The sequence below is a fragment of the Lonchura striata genome, chromosome 1 (assembly GCF_046129695.1).
Source record: "Lonchura striata isolate bLonStr1 chromosome 1, bLonStr1.mat, whole genome shotgun sequence".
Classification (NCBI taxonomy): Eukaryota; Metazoa; Chordata; class Aves; order Passeriformes; family Estrildidae; genus Lonchura; species Lonchura striata.
Window position 1 is genome coordinate 32,361,432 of NC_134603.1, and position 21,841 is coordinate 32,383,272.

At 36.3% G+C, this 21,841-nt stretch overlaps 1 protein-coding gene across 5 annotated transcripts in view; it reads left to right on the top strand.

The window, feature by feature from the left end:
- The window catches only part of STAU2 (staufen double-stranded RNA binding protein 2), a 169,313-nt gene that overhangs the window by 106,537 nt on the left and 40,935 nt on the right, over positions 1 to 21,841 (top strand). For 3 of the 5 annotated variants that reach the window (XM_021530598.2, XM_021530600.2, XM_021530599.3), the window contains exon 13: positions 2,502 to 2,615. The exons of the other annotated variants lie outside the window; for them this stretch is intronic. In XM_021530598.2, the coding sequence (XP_021386273.1) occupies positions 2,502 to 2,615 (114 nt within the window). The remainder of the gene's footprint in view (positions 1 to 2,501; positions 2,616 to 21,841) is intronic. 5 annotated transcript variants of the gene reach the window in all.

Below are 21,841 nucleotides of genomic sequence, written 5' to 3' on the forward strand. Positions count from 1 at the left end.
TATCTTCTGCTATTTGGGCTATTTGATAATTATTTGACTACTATTATTTCTTTCTGAGTCCGTTATTTGGACATTCTGCTCTAATAGGTAAATAAAAAAGCCCCAGATTTTGGCTCGTAGATCAAACTTGAAGGGGAAAGGAATAATGTAGTTTGAACATGTAGCAACTGGACTGATAAATAACAAAACAGGATTACTGGGAAATTGCACATACTCATGCCAAATGTAGAAGTCTGAATGTTTCTTCTGACTGCACAAATCTGTAGACTAGAGAGATTTGATGAAAGGACAAAGTCTTATTTGTTCCTATTTAAATTCCAGTCTTTTGTGTTTTATATCACTATTCATATCATTAATATAGAAAGTGTTTCTTTTGGTTCAGCTGAAGAGCTTCATCAGAGCAAGAAATAATTAGAAAACTGTTGTCTGAGGAATTATGAAATAATGGCCTTGATACATAGAGATGAGGCCAAAAGTGCCTAATGAAATATCGTTGGGAAAGTTAAGCCTATACTGAAATTCTGACTTTACTGCAATTTCAATGTGGGATTCTAAAGGGATTTGTGAGTCAAACCTGCTATTGCAGATAGTAGTGTCATGAAATACTAATAGTTTTTTCCTCTGGCATGTCCTGTTCTTTCAGCTTATTAGTCATTCTTAATTCCAGTGGACACTAGTGAATTGTATACTCATTCTGATTAAAACTTAACCTGCTGTACAGTTCAGAAAGTGCCATTTCCCCATTTCTACATATGTGCTTTTCTTGGTCACCAGATTTTGCCTCTTTTGCAATGTCATATTTGCAGCACAGAACCATCCTCTTGATCTTTGCTGCCCCATTTCTCACATCGCATTCCCACAACACATACTCAGCAGAAAATCTACTTTGCAACTACTTGTGGAAGCTTGATAAGCCTTTGTCATAACAGTAGTCCCTGACATTTAAAGGACTTCAGTTTATATTTGTCAGCCAAATTTCATACCTTCATACCTCTTTCAATTAATCAAAGTTAAACCATTGTATATGTGAAGGGGCCTCTTGTGGTTTCTAAGTAAGTAGTATGGCTTTTCTGGCAGAGAGCCACAAGCAATTTAGTAGGCTCATACTGTGGGAGTTGAGAGGGAGAGAGAAAGGAATAATCCAGAAAGCCTTAAGAAGGGCTGAATGAAATCAGTATTTCTATACACAGTACAAGACTTTTGCATTCTGTATCTTACTTTTGGCCACAGCAAACTTGTTTTGGTGTGTTGTCAGTAAAGTAATTCTGAAACATAGCAGCAACATGGTTTTCTTCTTACTCAACCAGTTTTGCACTGGTTTTACTTCAGTTAAAGTATTCTCAATTTGCACCTGTGGCAGAGAAGAGTTAGGCACAAGGGATTTAATACACAGTTTACAATTGTCATATTGTTACTAAACTGTTTCCACAGGAATAAACCTAATGTAGTTCCTAACTGTCTTTAGAAATAGCAAGATTTTGTAGCCTAAAAGTCAGGATGAGGCTTTACCATGCACCTTCTGCCTGAGAGCTATACAGCTGTAAATAGATACTAACATAAAAGGTCTGTCTCCAGCAGAGTTGATCTCTCTTTCCAATTCTGACAGGGGTCACATAGTCAATGTAAATTACCACCATAAACTAAATTCCACCTCTCCTGTAGAACAAAGTGCTTGATTTGCCTGTCTAGAAGTCAGGAGCTATGCAGAGAACTGTTAATATTTCAACAATTCAGCATGAGTGGCAACATGTTCTTAATAATGAAATGCTAGCTACATTTAATTTCATTTTGTTTCACCATGTTGAAATCCATCCTTTCTTTAGGGGATTTAAAAACCATCTGAAGGGAACCTGAAGACAAAGAGAATAATTCAAGTAGAAGCACTATATTTCTTTGTATTTCATGCAAGTTCAGGTTCAACATGCACATCTTGATGCCCACAGGGAATGAGTTACATTTATAAAAGGATAGTCTAGACACCTCAAGAAGAATGGGATTTCTCCATTTTATCTGTCATTTTGATTTAATTATGTGTCATAATAGAAATGTCAAAAGTGTTAGTGGATTTTGCTAGAAATGAAATTAAAATGGAAAAATTTAAACTATTATTGGCAAGTTTTTCAAGGTTGTAATGATTTACTTGGGTGTTTTATAACTAAGCTACAGTATGCTGTTAAGAATGACATGTAGGTTGGAAAATTTAACTTGAAGCTAGATTCTTATATAGATACAACATCTTGAATTCAATCTGAAAGATGTCAGAATGTGAAGAACTCAGCACTTCAAAAATTATGCAACAGGCATATCATGGAAAATTAGGCCCCAGTTCAGCATGTGACTATCTAGACTATTTTACACACTCCTTTTTTGATATTAAAGATGAATTCAATGTAAATGTCTGGAATTCTTCTTACAAGCTTGTTGAAAAGGGACAGTATTTTAGCATGACTCCCTTGTGCAAACGTGGCGTTTAGCAGATTACGTATGTTATTCTGTTATAGGTACACTACAGTGATAGACAAAATGGCAAAGAGTGTTTGACCTGTTTGACACTGTCTCCTGTGCAGATGACTTTCCAAGGTATCGGAAGCTCCATTGAAGCCAGCCATGACCAGGTATAATACCTTCACCACACACTCTTGTAATTTTATTGATATCTGGTAAGGCCAGAATGTCAGCATTAGTAAATTTAAAATTTTGACACATCTTGTCCTTTTCATATGGCATGTTCTTGTCACAGGGATTTGCCTCTCTTGCACTACTAAAATCCTGATTAGATCTAAAGAGTGAGATGGAGACAGAACTATATTGCCTTTTACATATTTTTAAGATATATTAGGAAAGCCTGAAGAGCTTGCTTTGGTTTTAAAGTCAGATGTAAGGTTTCTGCAAAGGTTTTATTTCCTGTTATGCATGTATCAGGTCTTGTCTATCCTATTTTTGTTAGAAGATTATGAGTAGTTGGAAAAGTAGAGAGATGAAGCCATCATCTCTAGCCATCATCTGTCACAAGAAACTGGCATTTGAGAGGAGGAAGGCGTTTTTAATCAGACTGTGTAAAACTCCCATTTTGTTTGGCTGTTGCTAAAACATTTAATTCAATCTTCTGGCAAACAGCCAGAAGAAAAAAAGAAGTCTCAATGTTAATCATTTATCACCCTGTTGCTTCAGATGGGAACTGAGGGGGACTTCCATTCTTGTTGTCTTGTCCTCCTCCAACACTCGTATGTTTAAAAGCAAGACAAGACTTTGATACTCTGAAAGTATTAAAAGCAAAAAGGAAACAAGCAGAAGAAAACATTAAACCAAGCCTTGTGCCTTTCATATCTTCAGTAGATTAGAAAAAATTGCCATGTTTACTTGCCTTTGCAGGTTATCTTTAAATGGTACTGTGTTCACATTTGCTGTACATTTTATCAGACTCTATGCAAGATCTCTAAGGAAAAAAAAAAGGAAAGCTGCCTTAAGAATTAGCAGAATTAGTTATTTTTGGGGAAAAGTTTCAGACGCTCTTAGCCATGTTTTTGTTTGGTGGGTTTTTATTGAAAGTTCCTAAGTTAGTTTTTAACATAAACTAAGGCCATTAGTTATTTACATGGTAACATGAGGATACTTCCTGCCCTTAAGTATTTGGTGTTTTACAGTAATGGAGAGCTGTGGTAAGTCAGACCATACTTTGATATTCACTTCTCATTTCATCCAGCAACTTGTTTATGCTGCTCTAAAGCTGTCCCATTTTTCTTTCAGTAAGGTTAGGCTTTTAAAATATCGTTATAACACAAGTATGATATTTAGACATTTCAATGAATTTAAGGTGGTCCCTGTCAATTTGGTAACAACTACATTCTGGGCTACCAGCCAGCTTGGCCTTTGTCTTAGCATTTATTTAGGCTAGAGTATGATATGTAAACAGAAAAAAGACTCTGTAAGCAAAAAGCACATTTAAGGCATCTGAATAATTATATATTTAAGACCTCTAAATGAAAATGTTGTATTGAGCCTGCAAATCAAGCACCCAGAAATTAGGAAATTCCAGGTTATGTGCAAGCATTTAGTTTCATCCCAAATGTACCCTCTCCGTGCTCCAAACAGGATATTCTTCTGAGAAGAAAAAAAAATTTGCATAAAATCACATAGATGAAGATTGTAACATAGCACATTCACAAATAGGTAGAATTAAATTTACTCAGGCCATTATGTAGCCAGAATTTCCTCATCTTGTTTCAATTTGAAGTTTAAAAACCTGTTCATAATTGGTTTTAGTTATGTAATTTTCCAAAGGGTTCTTAAAATGGAAAGATAAATGTTTTGTTATTGCATGATGGGGTGGTTGGTGGTTATTGTGTTACTGAACCCACATCACTCGTGCAAAGATTTCATCTGAGCCAAGAGCAAAAGAAAATTATAATCTGAAAGCCAAATGCTAACCAGTGTCTCACAAAATAGATCCACTCACTGGACAGGACACACAAATTTCTGCTCATACCTTTCCTAACTGTCAAAGGAATTTCATTTTCTGGGGAGGAGGGATGCTATTGATGGATTGTGTTTGATAAGGGAGGTAGCAGGACTAGATTAAAGTATCATTTTCCATCACCTGAATAAAATAATAAAAAGAGAAAAAAATTAATCATTAGCAAGTCAAGACACTGGAATTAATAAATTAATGACAAAATTAGGGCTATTAATTGACTAACTAAAATAAATTTTCCTTTTTCTCTGTTCTTCCTGGGTGCTTGGTGTGTCTTTCCTTGTTTCCTACAATTTTACTCACAGTAGGTTGGTTTGATGGTTATTCTTTTAAAAATAGGAGGCAGAAATGCTGCACCTTTGTCAAACTGAACTTCATATTTGTGTCAAATTAAATAAGTTCAAGATAACTGTGCTATAAACCTTGAATTTTAGAAATTCTTCTTCAGCTTTTGTAATCTGTTAGTTTAAAATCATGTCTGTAGTATTTTATGGCTATTAGGATGGGCTAATCACTTGGAAGCCTGTGATTTCAGGGAAGGATGGTGATTTCTGCCTCAGTAGTGAGGCCTGGCATAGTTTGACATCAGGAACTGTCAGCTTCTGTGCTTATGAAGATAATTTTTCCTCACATTTGTTTTAAAATATTGATTCTATAATTTCTAAAGGTTTTTTATGGAACACTTTAGGAACAAGACTCTGGAATATTTTGGTGGAAAAGGAGTGAAAAATATTGTGTGAGAGTATCTAATAAAAGATATATACAGGTTTGTCATTATATTGTGGCAGAAGAACCACGATACTGTGGTATGTGGCAGCTGATTAAAAAAAATAGAAATTAAAAGAAAAAAAAAAAGAAAAAACTATGTTGCCAATGACATCTCCATCACTATAGAATACCTTTTAGATTGGACTTGTCTTTTGTAATGTGTCTCCCTATTCATATCCATACTCATATCCAGTGGAAGATTTGTTACCCAGTAGATACCAAAGTGGTTACAATCCTACATAAGTACATTATCTGGCTGTTTCAAATATGTCAAGACTTGACACTGCAGTTTTTCAAGTCTCTTGCTCTTTTCCTGTACTCTGTAGGGAGTTTTCATTCTTTAGATTGGTTTAGCTTGTGATTTTAATGAGTTCAAATATTTTCCCCACATACTTCATCTGAGCAATTTCAGATTAATGTAAACATACCATACTGGTACACTAATTAGTGTGTATTTCAAATGTCTGATTGACAAGCCATATCTCATTTGGTCATAAAGCAGTATTGTGGAAGCAATTCCTGATCTTTCATTTTTCTTTTGACAAAAAAAAAAAAAAAAAAAGGGGAAACATCCCTAAAGCACCACTGCAGTCTATCCTGCCACATGTTTTGCTAGGTCTTGCATTCAGGTATGCCAACCTCTTTTTTAAAAATGTAATGGAGTTCATAATTTTTTTTCCTAAATTATTTCTTTCTATTTTTTCTGTTTCTCGTTACCTGACTATAACTCTAAAATTCTCTTTCCTTAGCAGTAACTATCCTCTGAAGGTATTTTTCAGTAAAATTTAGTTACAAGTAGCTAGTAAAATGGTCACCACTTTCTATTGATTTTCTCAATAAGTGAATATCTGAAGGCCACAGAAGAGTGATAAAGAGAAAAAGTTAGAGCTAAGCAGAAGGGGTGATCAAAAACCCCACCAAAAAAAGATATCTGCACTGCTACATCTCAAAGTACTGAAACCTGAATTTCTTGTTACTGCTACAAATAAATATCTTCCAGTTTTAGTGAACTGTGACACATGAAGAGTTCTTTGAATTCTTGAGTGCAGGCATACTAAGAACTGTAAGCTAGAAGTTGTAATGCTAGCAATTATAGGAAATGGAGATTTGTTTTCCCTGGAGGATTCTAGTCAATACCTTAAAGTTGTAGTAAATGCACTCAACAAATATCACTGGATTCACTATAATGGTAGCTAGGTTAAATTTGATGCCCTCTGTCAAACAAGACAGCCTGTGACTTATTTTCAATCTGAGAAGTGATATACTTCTGCTATGCCTTGAACTAACCAATGTCAAACTCAGCTTCCATGTTTACATGTATATTTTAGAAACTTGCCATGTTACCATCTTTAGTGGTTTTATAATAATTGTTTTTCTGGAAGTTACTGCTCTGAGTGATGGAGTGCTTTGGGGTATCACACTCCTGTAGTTGTCATAGCTGTGAAAGAATAAACATCTTGGGTGCATTCTTAAGGCTTACTGAACAGCAGGCAAATTGAAAGTATGAACATTCATTTTAAAATAAAATTATTTAAAAGTCAGTGCTAGTGATGAGAAAGAACAGCTTGGGCCCATTTTGAGTTTCAGAATGCTTGCCATGGAGTACTCTGCCTGAACAAGTGAATTTTTAACTCCAAGTAACTTAATGTTCATTGAGGAGTGACCAGTTCTTTGCTTGAATTTCAGGAGGCAGATCAAAGAGCAGTCCATTGTCTTAAAGTCTCATTGTATTAATACTTTTTGGTGATTTTGGAGGTTTTAATCTTATGCATGTTTGTTGGAGCTGGCAGTACTGTAGATTTGTTTATTACTGAGTTCAGCTGTTTACTTCACCTAATTGTGCTGTTAAAGTGATATCAATGAACATTTTATGCCTATATTTTTATTCTTTACTTTCTTAATGTTATCCATTATATTTATATTTTATATTAGACTGTAGCTTTAGAACTCTTATGCACTTTGCAATGCACAGAATTTATTTTTAAATACTTTTATTTTGCAGGAAGATACCAAACTTTCAATGTTATATTTAATCTACCACTAATAACACTTTTATTTTCAAGTATTAAAATAGCTGGAAAGAGAACGAACGGGGGCAGAAATTGTAGAAGTGGAAGAGCTACTGATAAGATAGACTTTATCAGAGAGCCCAACATGGAGAGGATGTACTGAAAGGAAGATGCCACACTCAGCAGTTTCAGAAATCACTGATGAAAAGCTTGGCAGACAGCAGTGGCAAGCAAACTGAAATGTGCTCTGTATCCAACCACCACTGCTGGCCTGCAAACAGGCGTTTCTGGACAGGGTTAACAGAGACTGGGGATGCCCAGGTGTGATCAGCTCCTGGTGGCATTTGAATACAGGAAGGGCAAGAATAGTTCTCAAGGAACAAAAGAGATGAGTGACAGGCTCAAGGGAAGGTGCTTGGAACATTAAGTTTTGAAAAGCAGCTCCACATCTCTTTTTTGGTCTCAGAATTGCTTGTAGATCATGCTCAGGAAGCAGCATCTAGAGAATTTACAAAAACCAAAATAGCTAAAGGTGTAGTCATTGAGTATGCAGAGGATAAAAATTTGTCCAGTGCTATAACCAGAAAAGATAAATGGGCTGTGTTTTTTATTAAGATACCTTTCCATACCAGAAAACCAGATGACTGACTGGACACTACATAAATTACCAATTAATTTTTTTTTTTTAATGAGAAGTTAGTATTTTCTAGATGTTAAGATTTACTTCACAGTGGGTTTTTATGTCCTGGACATGGTCAAAAAAATAAAAAATGTTCAGGTTTTCTTTAAAAAACATCATGTATCCTTTTTTTGTATTTTTTTTTCCTCTTAGGTGATGTTATATGCTTCATTTGTCAGCTTATTTCTACTTTACTTTTTGTAAATGCAGTTATCATTTCTTCAGGGTGGCTTCTTCAATAAAATGATAAAATTTAAGTTTTAATAAGTAAAAATTTTCTAGCAGTTTTCCCAAAGTTTGGCAATTCCATTACAGCCCCTTCAGCATCGTGACTTTTACCTGATCTTATGAAAACATGTTACACAGCTAGGTCTCCTTCTCCTTCAAGGGGTAGGCTGGGGGGATGTCAGCATGACCACAGCTGAATGCCCAATGCTCCAAAAGAAACAGTTCATGCAGGACAGAAATTTAAACTACTTTTGATATATAGCACTATGTTTTATTTTCTGTTCTGTCTCTTAGGTTGATGCTGCAGTAAGGAGTCATCCCATCAGGTTTTAGTTAGGCTCACTGGATTGTTGTCTGCTATTTTATATTTTTCCTCATCTGTTGTGCTCCCCACGACTGTGTGTGGAAGTACTGGTACATTCTCTCCATGTTCTTCATCTTCTGTTTTGCATTATGTCAGTCTGGATGTACGTGACAGAACATTTGCTTTTCCCTGGCAGCTGCTAAAGTTTTCCTTGATGAGCCCAAGATCAAATGCTTGCATTTCTTCAGGAAGTGTAATCTTTAATTTTCAAAAAGTGGGTTACTAATTAACTGCTGAATAGGAAAAAAATGCAAACCAAGGCAAGCCTATCTCCTTGCCAGACTCTTTCAGTCCTCTCATTCAGGGCTTCCTGAGTAGATTCCCAATGTGACTGCTTCTTGCTGAAGATGCATAATAGGATTTTTCAATGCTCTGTGTATGCATGTTTGTTTACACAGCAATGTCAGCAGGGTATGAAATGCTTCTGTTGCAGTCTCTGCCTATCTTACACGCTTGGCATGTAGCTTGTAACGAATGACAAAGACCATGTATGTTTTTGGGACTGTTGGAAAAAGAGAAAAAAGGTGAAACATCCTCCTGACTGCTATTGGTGAGGTTTCACAAGAGTGGTGAGGTTCACAGGATCACACAGTGGTTGAGGTGGGAAGGGACCTCTGGAAGTCTCCTGGTCCAAGGCCCCTGCTTAAGCAAGGCCATCTAGAACAGGCTGCCCAGGCCACATCGAGGCAGCTTTTGAGTATCTTCAAGGTGAGACACTCTGCCTTGGTTATTCTTTCCCATTTACTTCATCTCCAGTCCTGGCTGCTTCCCAAACTGCTGAGCTAGGTGTAAACAAGCTAATTGAGTTGAGATGATCCAGTGGGGCTTAGATGAATGTCAGTGCTGTAACAAGGGCAACATTAGGACTGCCCACTGAAGAGGAGAGGAGAGGGAGCCTTCCCTTTCCACAGCAGCAAGCTGTTGGCTTGGCTTACCCACCTTGTAAAATTACTTTTAAAGGAGGTGAGGCAAAAATTAACTGTACAGAGAAGTTAATTTCTTGTAGAAATGTTTGTCTTTAGTACCCATAAAGCTGTTCACTGTGCAGTAGCATGACCTGGCACAAATAGGAGATCAGGAATGGCACATGGAGGGAAGAAGAGGAGGGCTGTAGCAGCCCTGACCTGCAGAAGTTTAGCTGTTTTGGAACTGCACCCTGAGTAGTTATTTGCATTAAAATACCTTAGCAAGCTTTCAGTGCACTGTAACATGTGGAAGTGGCAAGAAATGCATTAACAGCATACACTGAGCCAACCTTCCATGGACCACAGGCCAGCTGTTCACTATCCTAAGTTTGCAATCTGTTTCTGGTTTGGTTGTTTTGCAGTTACTTAAGGCTCAGTTGGACAATGGTGGAATGTAAAAATCTTGAATTTTCTTGCTGCTGTGTCTGTTAGGAAAGGGAAGAAGCTTAAAAGGGAAAGGTATTGGAGAAGTTTGGAAAAGCTAAAAATGTCAGTTTACTGCCTTGTCACGCTTCAGCAGGAGATTCAGCCCACTTGTATTATCAAGAAATCTAACAGATTTTTCCCTGTCAGGGAAAAACACGGGGAAGACAACAGAGGTAGGTTCTTCTCCTACTCAAGAGCTAAAAATGGATAGGCATACACCTACTGGATGAAAGTTAGTAACAGAGATAGAGGCAAAAATCAAGTGGAAGGAGACCCACCCCCAAGTAGCTTGTCTTGCAGTTGGGTTTGACAAAGATCTAGGTCTTTCATTTAAACTTCTGACAGGCAGCATTTAAATTTTATTATTTTTGTCCATTTTAATTTCTAGCACTGGTAAAATCTTTCAAAGTCCAGCTTTTGTAGACACCTCCATTTTAGACAAAGAAAGACATTAGCAATATATATGCTGAACTTTGTTGCCCACCCAGTGCTAGCTAGAGTTGTTCTGTGGCATTTTCCACACACTACTCAAAGTAATGCTATGTCTGTTTGGTGATTTGTGTTTAATCACTTGTCCTTCAGTGAAGTTGCTTAACACCCTAATTATATAATTGGCATTTCAAGTTACATTTCCTTAACCATTCTACAAGACAAAATAATGATTTGCACATGTGGCATCTGAAGAATTGTGCTTTTGCCAAAATTCTGTTTGCCACCTAATTTTTCCACTTGTCTTGAAATAATATCCCACGGCTGGCATTATGCATGCATCTAGCACAAATGAAATTTCATTGTTTTTGGTTTTCACAATCATACAACCCCTTGATCTACACAGTGCAAGCAGAAACTAAATATGACATCCGACATCCCTTTGTTTCAAGGATTCATTTCAAGAAGCCAGAATCTCATAATAAATGCTCTGACAATAGACTTGAGGGGAAATAAATGAGGTCAGGAATCATAAGTAATTAGTAACTAGTAACAGGTAATTTTGTAAGTATGAGCAAGAGAAAGTTGTGGAGCAATATTGAGGAGCATTATGATTAAACTCAGTTCCTAGACATCTGTGTTTTCTTCCTTGGAAGTTTTTTTTTAAATACCCCATCAAGAAAGAGCTGAAGACTTACCCTGACTTGATGATTAATGGTTTACCTGAGAAAATTACTTCACTTCTCTTTTTTATATGCTTGTTATTGATGCCCTGATGGAAAGTGCCAGACATCTCAAGGGAAAAAGGTGTTTATACTCTTTCCTATAGCTTATTGAACATAAAATCCAGGTCCCTCTGTCTGCTTCCAAACTCATCACCTGTACGGGCTTTTTGTAGTCACACTGGGTTTCTAAGATTATTGAGTCAGAACATCTCACTGTTTGAGACAGGAAGGAGTCACCAACCAACCTTCTCTTCCATGCATCAAATGTGCAATGTCCTCACTTGATACAGGAGTTTCTGTATCCCCAGAAGCTCTGTATGTACTTGTGCCTTCCATTTTGTAGGCCTTACAGACTGTTTTTGTTCCAATACTAATGCTTCATTCCAGCAAGATCCTTCACATATGCTAAATATAAGACTGCTTCCAAGTAATTCTCTCTCTTAAGGATCCAGAACTTGAGATAATAAACACTAGAATGGAGGTATTGAGCAAAACCAAAGCAGTGAACTCTTAAGTTAAACTTTAAATTTTATCAGTATTTCTTCATATTCATTCTTTCTCTTCCCCATCATTAGAGAGACTGTGAGACCTAGTTTTCCACAGATCCTTACGGCTGTACAAATAATTGATTTTACAGTCTGAAATCTCCTCTCTGATCCTTTATCCCCTCAAAAAAACCCACCAGTTCAAATTGGTCCAAAATAAAGAAAAAAATGCTTCTAGCCAAAAAAAATAATTTATTTTTTACTTGGGCATTTGTAGTGAAGCTAAGAAAATGGCTGAGATTTACAAAACTGGTGGGAAAGATGATGAACTATTTTACCAATAAGCTCAGGGGTTCACACTCTCACGCAAGACGCAAAAGATGTTAAGTTATATTCTGTGCATGTCCCCACAGGACCATGAACCCTATTTAGGAACCCTTCTTATGCAGCAGAGAGTCACAGCTGGGCAGCCCCAGCAGCACAAAGTGGTAACCACAGAGCAGTCCTGTTTTTGACTCAATGAATAGTTTGCTCAACAGAGCTGTATGAGCAGAAAATTTGGTGGAATTCTCATTTGATATTAACCCCTTTGATCTGAATAATGAAAAGAATGATTCTTATCTTCCTGGGAGTTAAAACTACTTAAGCTATGATTTTTCTCAGTCCAGTATTGACCATCAAGTCAATACTGGACTTGATGGTCAATACTTCTTCCCCTTCAGTTTTCACCACAAGTGGATGAAGCTAAAGAAACTATAGCCATTAACTTCTAATTTCTTAGAGTATTTGCAGTTTAAAATGCAGAATATCCATCCTGGGTCTGGGAGCAGATTTGGCCAAAGCAAAACTGCTCTTTCCAAAGTATTTCCAGTGTTTCCTGGAGGAATATGCATGCTCTGCTCTACAGCCAGCCCCATCCCTGCCTCGGGTAGGTATCCAGCTGGTGGCGGCATTGTTCAAACCTCCAGCCATGTGCTCCTCTGGGTGGAAGTTGCCACATGGACCTGGAGCTGAGACTGCCAGGTTGGGCTATGAAGGGAATTTAAGGCAGTAGGTTGTGTTCAGATGAAGTCACTGTGTTCCTCAGCAGTACCTGAAAAGTCTTTGTCTTCCTCCCTTGTGTATTTCTTCTAAGCATAACCTGCAGACAAAACAAGATCTTTCTTTCCTCAGCATTCAGCTCTTCAGCTGTCTGTAAAAGAGCTTTACATTTGTTCAGGATATTTAAAACTTGGTTGCATAAAGGACATTTTGGCAGCTGCTGTTGCTGAATCTCTTGTATTGGCTGTAGATAAAGTAAGGCAAGTGCCAAAGCCTCAAGTCTCTTCTGCTGATAGCAGTGGAGCTCTGAGCAGTCCCTGTACCCACCATGTCTCAGCCACTTAGATAAAAATAACACCTTTTTCTGATACTGATTACAAAGCTTATCCCAGAAATGGAAAGATTTTAGATGGTTTGTGAGGTCATAGAATGCCTGTTTAGACATTTCTTCGAAGCATTGGGCTCTTCAGCAAGTCAGTCTTATTTCATACTCTCTCCTAAATATTTTCTGCATCAACATTTTTTTGAATAATTTGGGTCTTTTTTCTAGCACAGCATGCTGAATGAAGTTATGAATTGAGGAGATTTTTAGGTTGTCATGTTTGATTCAATATTCCATTGTCATGTGAAGTGGTATAATAATACACTATCAGTCATTTAGTGGGGAACTGGGCTTACATGAATCTTTGTGCCTATGAGTGGGGCTTCCCAGGGTGTCTCAGTTCATCAGTGCAGATAATACTGCAGAACCTGAGGGTTTGATTTTGGAATGCCACAAAACAGGATCATTCTTCCAAATTAAATAAAAAGTAAAGGTTCAGTGTATAGAACTTTTTTTTTTTTCCATCATGTGACTGTCCATGAGAAAAATAATAGGAAAAAAAGGGCAAAAGAATGTTTGCCATAGTTTTATAAGTTGCAAAATAATTAAGCAAGAAGATGCGGGTTTGAGAGGGAGTTAAGGAAATTAAAAGGAGGATCAAACATTAGCTTGATCCAGAAGTGCTTAAAATCCCATTTGCCCTTACAGAATGAAAATACTAGTGAAGAAGTCTGACATTCTGGCAAAGACACTATTTAGAAATGTCAAACTACTTTAAGATAATTTGAAAGTTTCTTGGCCCTCATTTAAATAAACTGAATCTTGAGTTTTTTGGAACTCTCCTGATAAGTAACACTTAAAACCCTTTTGATCAAATACCCTTTCTCAGGCAATTACATGTTCTTAATTTAGAGGCCAGTTCAAAAGATTTCTTGTTACCTTCATTTAACAAAGGTCCAAGTGCTGCAGTTTTCTGATCCTTTTAAAAAGGCAAACAAGGAGAGTTTGCACAATAAAAGTTCTTTTTTATTCTCAAATTAATTATTTTGAAATATCTCACAGATTACATCAGTTTCTTCCTTGCATTCATGTTGCAAGATGGCGAGTATTGTATATTATTAGTGATGCATTAAATTAGTTGTTTACATTATAAAATCTAAACATATTAGAATCTTTTGTGTTTGTCTTCAAAGATTCCTATTCTAATAAAGCTTTCTAAAACAAGTAAGGTTGTCTTTTTTGTTTAGTTTATGCATCAGTGGAGAACCTAAAGATTCGTAGCCTCTAGCCATCCCCGTCTGTGTTTAGTAGAGTGTAAGGAAATTGTGTTTTGGATAATATATATTATCTTTTCATATAAAAGGGAAAGTTATATTTTAAACAAATTATTTTGCATTTAGAAAAGGTAACACCTGAGAAAAATGTAAATGGAAAGAGTCAAAGTTTGTACTCTTCTCTCAAAGAATTTGTTTTGCTGCAACTTTTAATCAGAATAAAAGAAGTATGTATATAGTCCTGAAAAATAAAGATCTTGGCTGAATCCTCCCTATTTTTGATGGCTTTGTTCACTCTTCAGGTTGAAGTGTTCCTGAGTGTTAAGGGATACAAGACAACATTCAGTAAAGAACAGTAGTTGGGATTTTAAAGAAACTGCTGTTTGGACTCTCAGTTTTGCTCTATGACAAATGTTTTAACAGACTTGTAATGAAATGTGAAAAAGAAAATCAAAAGCTGATAGCTTTAATATGGCTAGAGCTGCTTGGTGAAAGCAACTTTCACTTTTGAGGAAGTTCATGACTGAAGTTTTAGAAGCAAAGCAGCTTCTCAGGGAGTCAGCAGAGCAGCGTGGCAGTGGGTCCACACTTACCCCTCGACACAATCCTTTCCAGTGCAATAGGTCTTAGTTCTTCATTTAGAGAAATGACTGCTCTAATCTATATATACACATATATATACACTTTGACTTTTTAGGACATATTGGTCATACTGCATCTGCCTTATGAATCTGTGTTTTAATATGTTTAGACATACATCTTCCTATCCTAACAGTGTTGGCAAGTCATGAGTAAACAGCAGGATTTTATTTACCTGTCAAAGCCCCAAATAACTTGCATTAAGCCAATGACCAAATAAAATGTCACAGTTATACTTTATATCATCGGGAAGGAAAAGTAGAAAGCTAAGTGTTAACTTCAGAATCAGATTATTTTCTGTGTACAAGATATGCCTTTTAGAATAACATGCCAAGAGCGCTGCATATCTCAATAGCCTCCAGAACATACAGCAATATAACAAGCACTGGGTTATAGTAAAACTTGGGAAATGTGACAAAATAAGCAGTGCAGTGAAGAGAACTGTACTGAAACCAGTTGAACAAACAGGAAGGATAGAACTTGATAAAATTATGGAAAATCTTAAGGAACATCTAGTTTCAGATCATGACAGTAAGAAAAGTGGTAAGGAGTAAACCATTATTTTTCAATAAGTTTTCAGCTTTAGACAAAAAAGCAAAGTGATTGGAAGGTACCAGAGACTTTTGATTAAATCAAAAAGTAGCTTTTTAAAGTAATGTATGACATTATAAAAAAGAGAATATATTATTTGCCTGAAAGATTTTTTTAAATTAAAGAAAGTGTGAGACGGTATGAAACAGTCTGATATAACAGCCTGCCAGAAATTGTTTCAAAGTTTATCATCACTTGCTTAGTTATTTAGGCAAGATGTGTTCTTTCAGCAAACCTAAGGACAGTGCTATGTGTAACAATGTAGTAGCACTCATCTGAATAGTTTTAATAAAGTTAGAGGTTAATCACAAGGCTTTAAAATAATACAGACTGTGAAACAAAAGTCTGAAGTACAAATCAAGGCCTTGTGAGAAAAATTAAGTCTACGTTTCAAATACATCCTCTACTTCTGGATTTCTGATTTGAGATACTTTATGCTACAGTATTTATAAGAAAGAGCACACACAGCTTTTAAAACACTAGTTCTTTAAGAAATTCTGACTAAGTGTCCTGATCCTGTAAACATTTCTGTACTCATGTAGGTCTACATATGAGGTGGTCAACTGGTGCGAGTGGAGGTTGACCTGAGGCAAACACTAAATGCAGCTACATTGTCTGGGGTTAGGATCCCATCTTTGTTTTAGCTGGGCTCTTTTCTAAGTGTTCAAGACTAAACCACCACATCTCTGAGCACAGTCATGTTAAGAGTTGATGTTCCTATAGTTATTTCTTTAAAGCCCAGGGTGCATGAAAGCTGCAGTTTTCCAGATGTCTCATGATTTTTATAGTAGAATGAATAATTTGTATTTTGAACTCTCTTTTGCTCTTTCTATTTTGTTGTACAAAACATTGTGGCTGGCATTTGCATGCCCATTGCCTCCAGCTGGACAAAATTGACTGAAGTGGAAAAGTTTGTTCACAGTTGTAGGAAAAGAAGTGGCGAGAAGCATAGAAAAGTAAAGGCTTGTTGTTGAAATCTCAGGAATTCATGCCCCTTGTCCTGAGAAGAGCTATGTGGCTGGGTTGTATCGTGAAGAGCAGTGTCTTGTTTTGAGTAATGCCTCTTACTTACCTCCTAGACCTCCCTCCTAAAACCTTGTTCCAGATCACAAATCATTCACAATTGAGAGAGCAGCAGCCCAGAGAATCAAAGACTGGTATTTGACTGATGGTTTGATCATGAGTGCAGTTTTTAGGGAGATGGTCTTTATCAGACGGAAGAAGATTCTATGTTGTGTGTTGTGAACTTCCGCATTGGCAGTCGTGTTCTCCATTTCAAGTAGAAATTAGGAGGTAAACAAGCCAAGTTGCTAACTAAAATTGGTATAACCAGGTGCCATGTCTTGATTTATGTTATATTAAGAATTCAGAATGTCTTTTCAGGTTGTGAATTGGACAGTGTGAGTAACTGGTGTAGTGCATTGGCTCTGGAATCTTTCTAAAGACAGCATTTCAGAGTCTGCATCTGAAGTTTCCATTCCATTCCTTGTCAGGCAGAAGAAAGAAAAATCTCAGTATCACTTATCTTTACTTTGGGGAAAAGTTGTGCACCTTTCTTCCAGTCTCATCTTCCTCTACTATTTAAAGACCTTGGTTTTGTCTTTGATACTCTTAAGACATTTCCCAGTAAATCTCTCTTGTAGGTATTGCAGGTCCACTGTCAGGTTGCCCCTGCCTTGTCTCATAAGCAGAATAACTTAAGTTTGTTTAGTCTTCAAATACAGGGAAGACATCCTTGACTTATTTTTTTATCCAGAAAACATCTGATCTTTCAATATACCTTTTAAATTTTAGAAGTTAGAGCTAAATGTGATCAAGTTCTATATACTAGAACATGATCACATTTAGCTCTAACTTCTAAAATACTATCTCTACTGCTAATAACACTTTCCTGTTTCTTGATATCATTCTGACCATGTGCCTAAGCATTTGCTGCTGTAGCCTTTGCCTTACTTTTGATATCAATTTTTTAATGTTGTCTTTTTCTGGAATAAATGATTTGCATCTGAATGAGATGGAACTTGCATCATTGTGGATTACCCATTGAAAGTTGCATTTTACAATGCTTATATGTCAATGCTAGGGGTTTACTCCCTTTTTATCAATTCTTAATCTTTGCTTGGGAGAAAGCAGACAATACAGCGAGAATGCCTTATCTACGTTGAAAGTAGGTCTTTATAAATGAAAAATAAGAGTGAATTTCCCCTCAATTTGATTATTTCATTAATTCCATTCCTTAAGTACTGAAAATAAAGTTCAAAATGTTAACATGTTTGTATGATTAGGATGCTTTTGATGAATGTGGTTTCTATGAGGCTAGGCTCCCATTCAGAATCAATCAGTAGGTTTTCTATGTAAATGTCATTAAAAGTTGCATTTACATATAATGTATTTGTTCTTTAAATAACTATCTGGCATACTCTTTGCATAATATCCTTATGTAGTGTCAAAAATATAGAGAAAAGACATCTTAAAAATGCAAATTTTCCTACAAATGTACAGGAAGCAGCATCCATCTGAGCAGTGATGTTGAAACCAATTTATTAATCCAATCCAATCCAATCCTATGTCAAAATACTTATACATATACAGTGTTGAATATAATAAAATTAGGACTATGATTAGGAACAGAGTTCTTCCAAATTGCCCCAGAGCAAAAACAACAACAACAAAAAAAAGAATATACTGACAGGCTGTCTACATAGGAAGTAGTGTATATTATTTTATATTCATTCTGACAGAAATTGCAAAAATTTCTATGTCATTACAAAGCACTTGTGTCAGTAGTTAAAATTAATTCACAGGAGTAACTTGTATGTCAAATCACTCACATAGCATTTTCAAGACCAGGCCCAGACTATAAGTTTCTATCAACATACTTAAAATATGTTGTCACTGTGGTGTTTCCAGTATGAAGTATACATCGGATACAGAATCAAATTATATTTCACATTTGAAATGCATTTAAAATATTTTCTTTTGCTATAAATTTCTCCAGTACAATGTTTTTTCTGCTGAAATCTGAGAAGATCTCTTTAATTGTGTAGTGTTGTGTTTCAGTAATTCAAGTCATGGTGCAGGTGGTACATGCAGTTTACTGATGTTAGAGATAGTATTTAAACAACTCCATGCTCAGAGGTAGTATATCAAAAGTTTTTAAATTGAGGATGACAGAAGCTGGTGCTGCACTTTCATGTTATCCAACAATGTGGAAGAATTTTGACATATGGCTGGAATGATCAAACTAGACCAGTTTTACCGTCTAACTTCATTTGACGTGCATTTCAGAGATATTTCAAAATTATTAACTTGTATACAGTTGGAGAGTTTACCTTCCTTATGGAACATTTTAATAAGGTCTGATACAAGGGAGCTTATGATCTCAAAGCATTACATAAAGCTGATATATTTTTTTGTAAATCTTCTTTTATGTTTAATTTTCAAGTCATGTAGAAACTGTAGTTTTTACAGGAGCTGTTACTATAAAAGTGAAGCATGCTGCTACTAACCAGCCCACATTATTTTGCAAGCACACTTCTTCCATTGATACAGGAAGAGACTGGTCTAGAAATACAGAAAATTGCTTTAGCTCATCAGCATTTTGTAGACATATAATAGGTAAAATTAGAAAACAAAGGTAGGGCTAAGAAGCGCAGGGTAGTTTGGTGATACATTAGAAATTATATGATCTGTGCGAGCTTAAAATGAGTTGTAGAATATTTACTGGTTTGTTGCTTTTTGATAGAAAAGGCAACCAAAGTTTCTTTAAGTCTCTGTTGTTTTGCTTAATACTGATGTAACTCAAAGAGCATAGGGGTAAGCATAGATATAAACACTTTTTAATAGGGCAAAAACTGTAGTTTAAAATGTTCTGTGAATACTTGCATTTGTTCTGGATTCTGACATCTGGGAACCAAAGGAATTGATTTACTTCTGTAGTTGCCTGAATGCATGTGTCGTATAAAAGAAATCAGGATTTCAAAACTTAGGGAAATTAATTTAATTACAAAAATTGCTGTAAAATTAATGATTGAAAGTTAATTACATTAAAAATACCTACTTGAAAGTGGCTTCCTGGGTTTTTAATTTAAACTCTTTTTTTTTTGTTGTTTAATTATTATGAAGCATTTCCCTACAATTTTAGCCAGCATAAGATATTGTATGTCAGGGATGCCTTTTTCTGTCTGAGCACCAAGTGCATTATTGCACAGGGATTCACCAAGGGTACCTCAGCATAACAGCACTTCATAATTATCTGACAGAGCAGCGAGTGATGGTTTGGTGTTTGCCGTGCTTATCTGCAGCAATAACAAAGGATTAAAAGCTTCCTCGCTCCTGTGTTACAGTCCCTGTTCTTTCCCTGTTGGCTCACACAGGCGAGAGAGACATGTTTATACCAAGCCCAAAGCTCAGCAGAGGCTGGAGGAGGGAGCTGCTAAGCAAGAGCTCAATATATGTCTCATATAAGGAAAAGCAGCATCCCATGCCAGAGACATTTCTGTTAAACAGAAGCCTATGGGGGAAGGATTATGACGTGTGATTGAGACACCTGTTGAGAAAATAGGCAACTATTGACAAGTCTGATTCATGACTGAGTGACTGCTCTGCTAGTCTTCACATGATCCCCACCGAGAGCGAGCCTCGACCGCCTGCTAAACAAGGGCTGTTTGAAGTTTCTTTTTAACATTTCCAAGACGTTAATTCAGCAGGACATCTCCACTGGGGTTCTCCATGTCACCAAATCAGCAGCTGTTGAAATCCATTCACTTCAGCATGAAATGTTTGCATAAGTTTTTTTTTCTTTTTTTCTTTTATTTGTGACAACAGCAAAGTCAATAAAACCCTAAAAATCCTGCACTACTCAACTTGTAGATGTGTGAGAACTGCTTCTGGTCACAATTGTAGCTGCTAAGGCAAAATATTTATTTGTAGAGAACAATGACAGTAAGAGTTTATTATGATACAGAAAAAGTACTGATTTTAGTAGACATTTCTATCACATTTTTCTATGTAAACATTCAGTTAATTTTTGTGCCAGCTGTTGAACTTGTGTGAAAAGTGTTTTGAAATGGAATTGTCTTTGTTTTTCAATTCAAAAAAATCTTAAAAGTCTAAAAGCAAATGTTTCCTATTCTTTCCAGTCAGTAAATGAAACGCTGTTTTTCTTGTAGGAAAACATTTCTATCTGACTCACATTTCCCTGAGAAAACAGCTTGTATCATAGAATTAGTTTAGTTTGAAGGGGAAACAGAACAAGGCAAGACATGTAAACATATTACAAAGCTTACTTTGATATTTAAATGCTTTCTTTTTTTTTTTTTATTTCCTGGCCATCTGAAAAAAGGTGTGGTGAATGTGGTCAATTGTAAATAGAAACTGTATTTTTCAGTCAGCTTCATTGTTAAACCCAAGAACTGCTGACCACATATGAAGACTCCCGGTCTGAGCCATCCTTCCTCTGTTTATTAAATCTGTTAAGACTTAAGTGTATTTTTACAAGTTCATTAATGTATTCCATTCTCTCTGATGTATTTTTTCCCACTATTATCAGATTTCATTATATGGGAGGAATTATCAGATCAACCCATTATAAAGCCGAGCAGCGTTAAGTCTGATTGGAATTTGGGCTTCCCTCCATTTACAGGGGGAATATTGTGTAAATCAGACTCTCGGGTTTCAGTGGGAGGCACAGGGCTGCACAGCATCCATTTGTCAAGTTGATTGCACCTCAGCAAGGCTGCATTAGCTTGTCTTTGAACAGAAGTGAAATCCTATGCGAAGCTCCCCTTTCTGTCATTTACACTAACATCCATCCTCTTAAACCAAGGCCTCAGAGAAAAAACAAAGTGATGGCACAATATAATCAGTCACTCAGGTTGTCTGTCATCTGTTTTCTTAAGGAAATGACTTTTAAGTTAGTGGAGCAGAAAATTGAACAAAATTAGCAGAAGGTTGTTGTAGAAGCAGGAGAAATTTTTAAAAATTACAGATGTACAGGGAGAAGCTCTATTTCATAGAGCCAAGAGAAATGCAACTGATTCTGGTTTTTGGTTTAGTGTTATTACAATGCCAGCGTACCCAATATGCAATAATTCAACTTTTAATGAGACTGTATTCATAAACTTGAATTGGGTTGTAAACGCACAATAAAAAGCTGGTATGCACATTTTCAGCTTTTATATCAGTGACTGTGTTTTATGATGCTGAATACTCCAGTAATTCGCACTCTTTTCCATGTGTCAGGAAACCTGCCTACATATCTCAGAAATGTTAAGCTGGAAAGGCTGTTGTAAATAGCTCTGGGAAAAAACTTGAAAGTTTATTGAAAGTCAGAGAACTGGCTTTTTACCTGATGAAAATGGCAGTATTAAATAATAATTACTCCAACCAAAGAACAGTGAAACTTGTACAGTACAACTGCGACT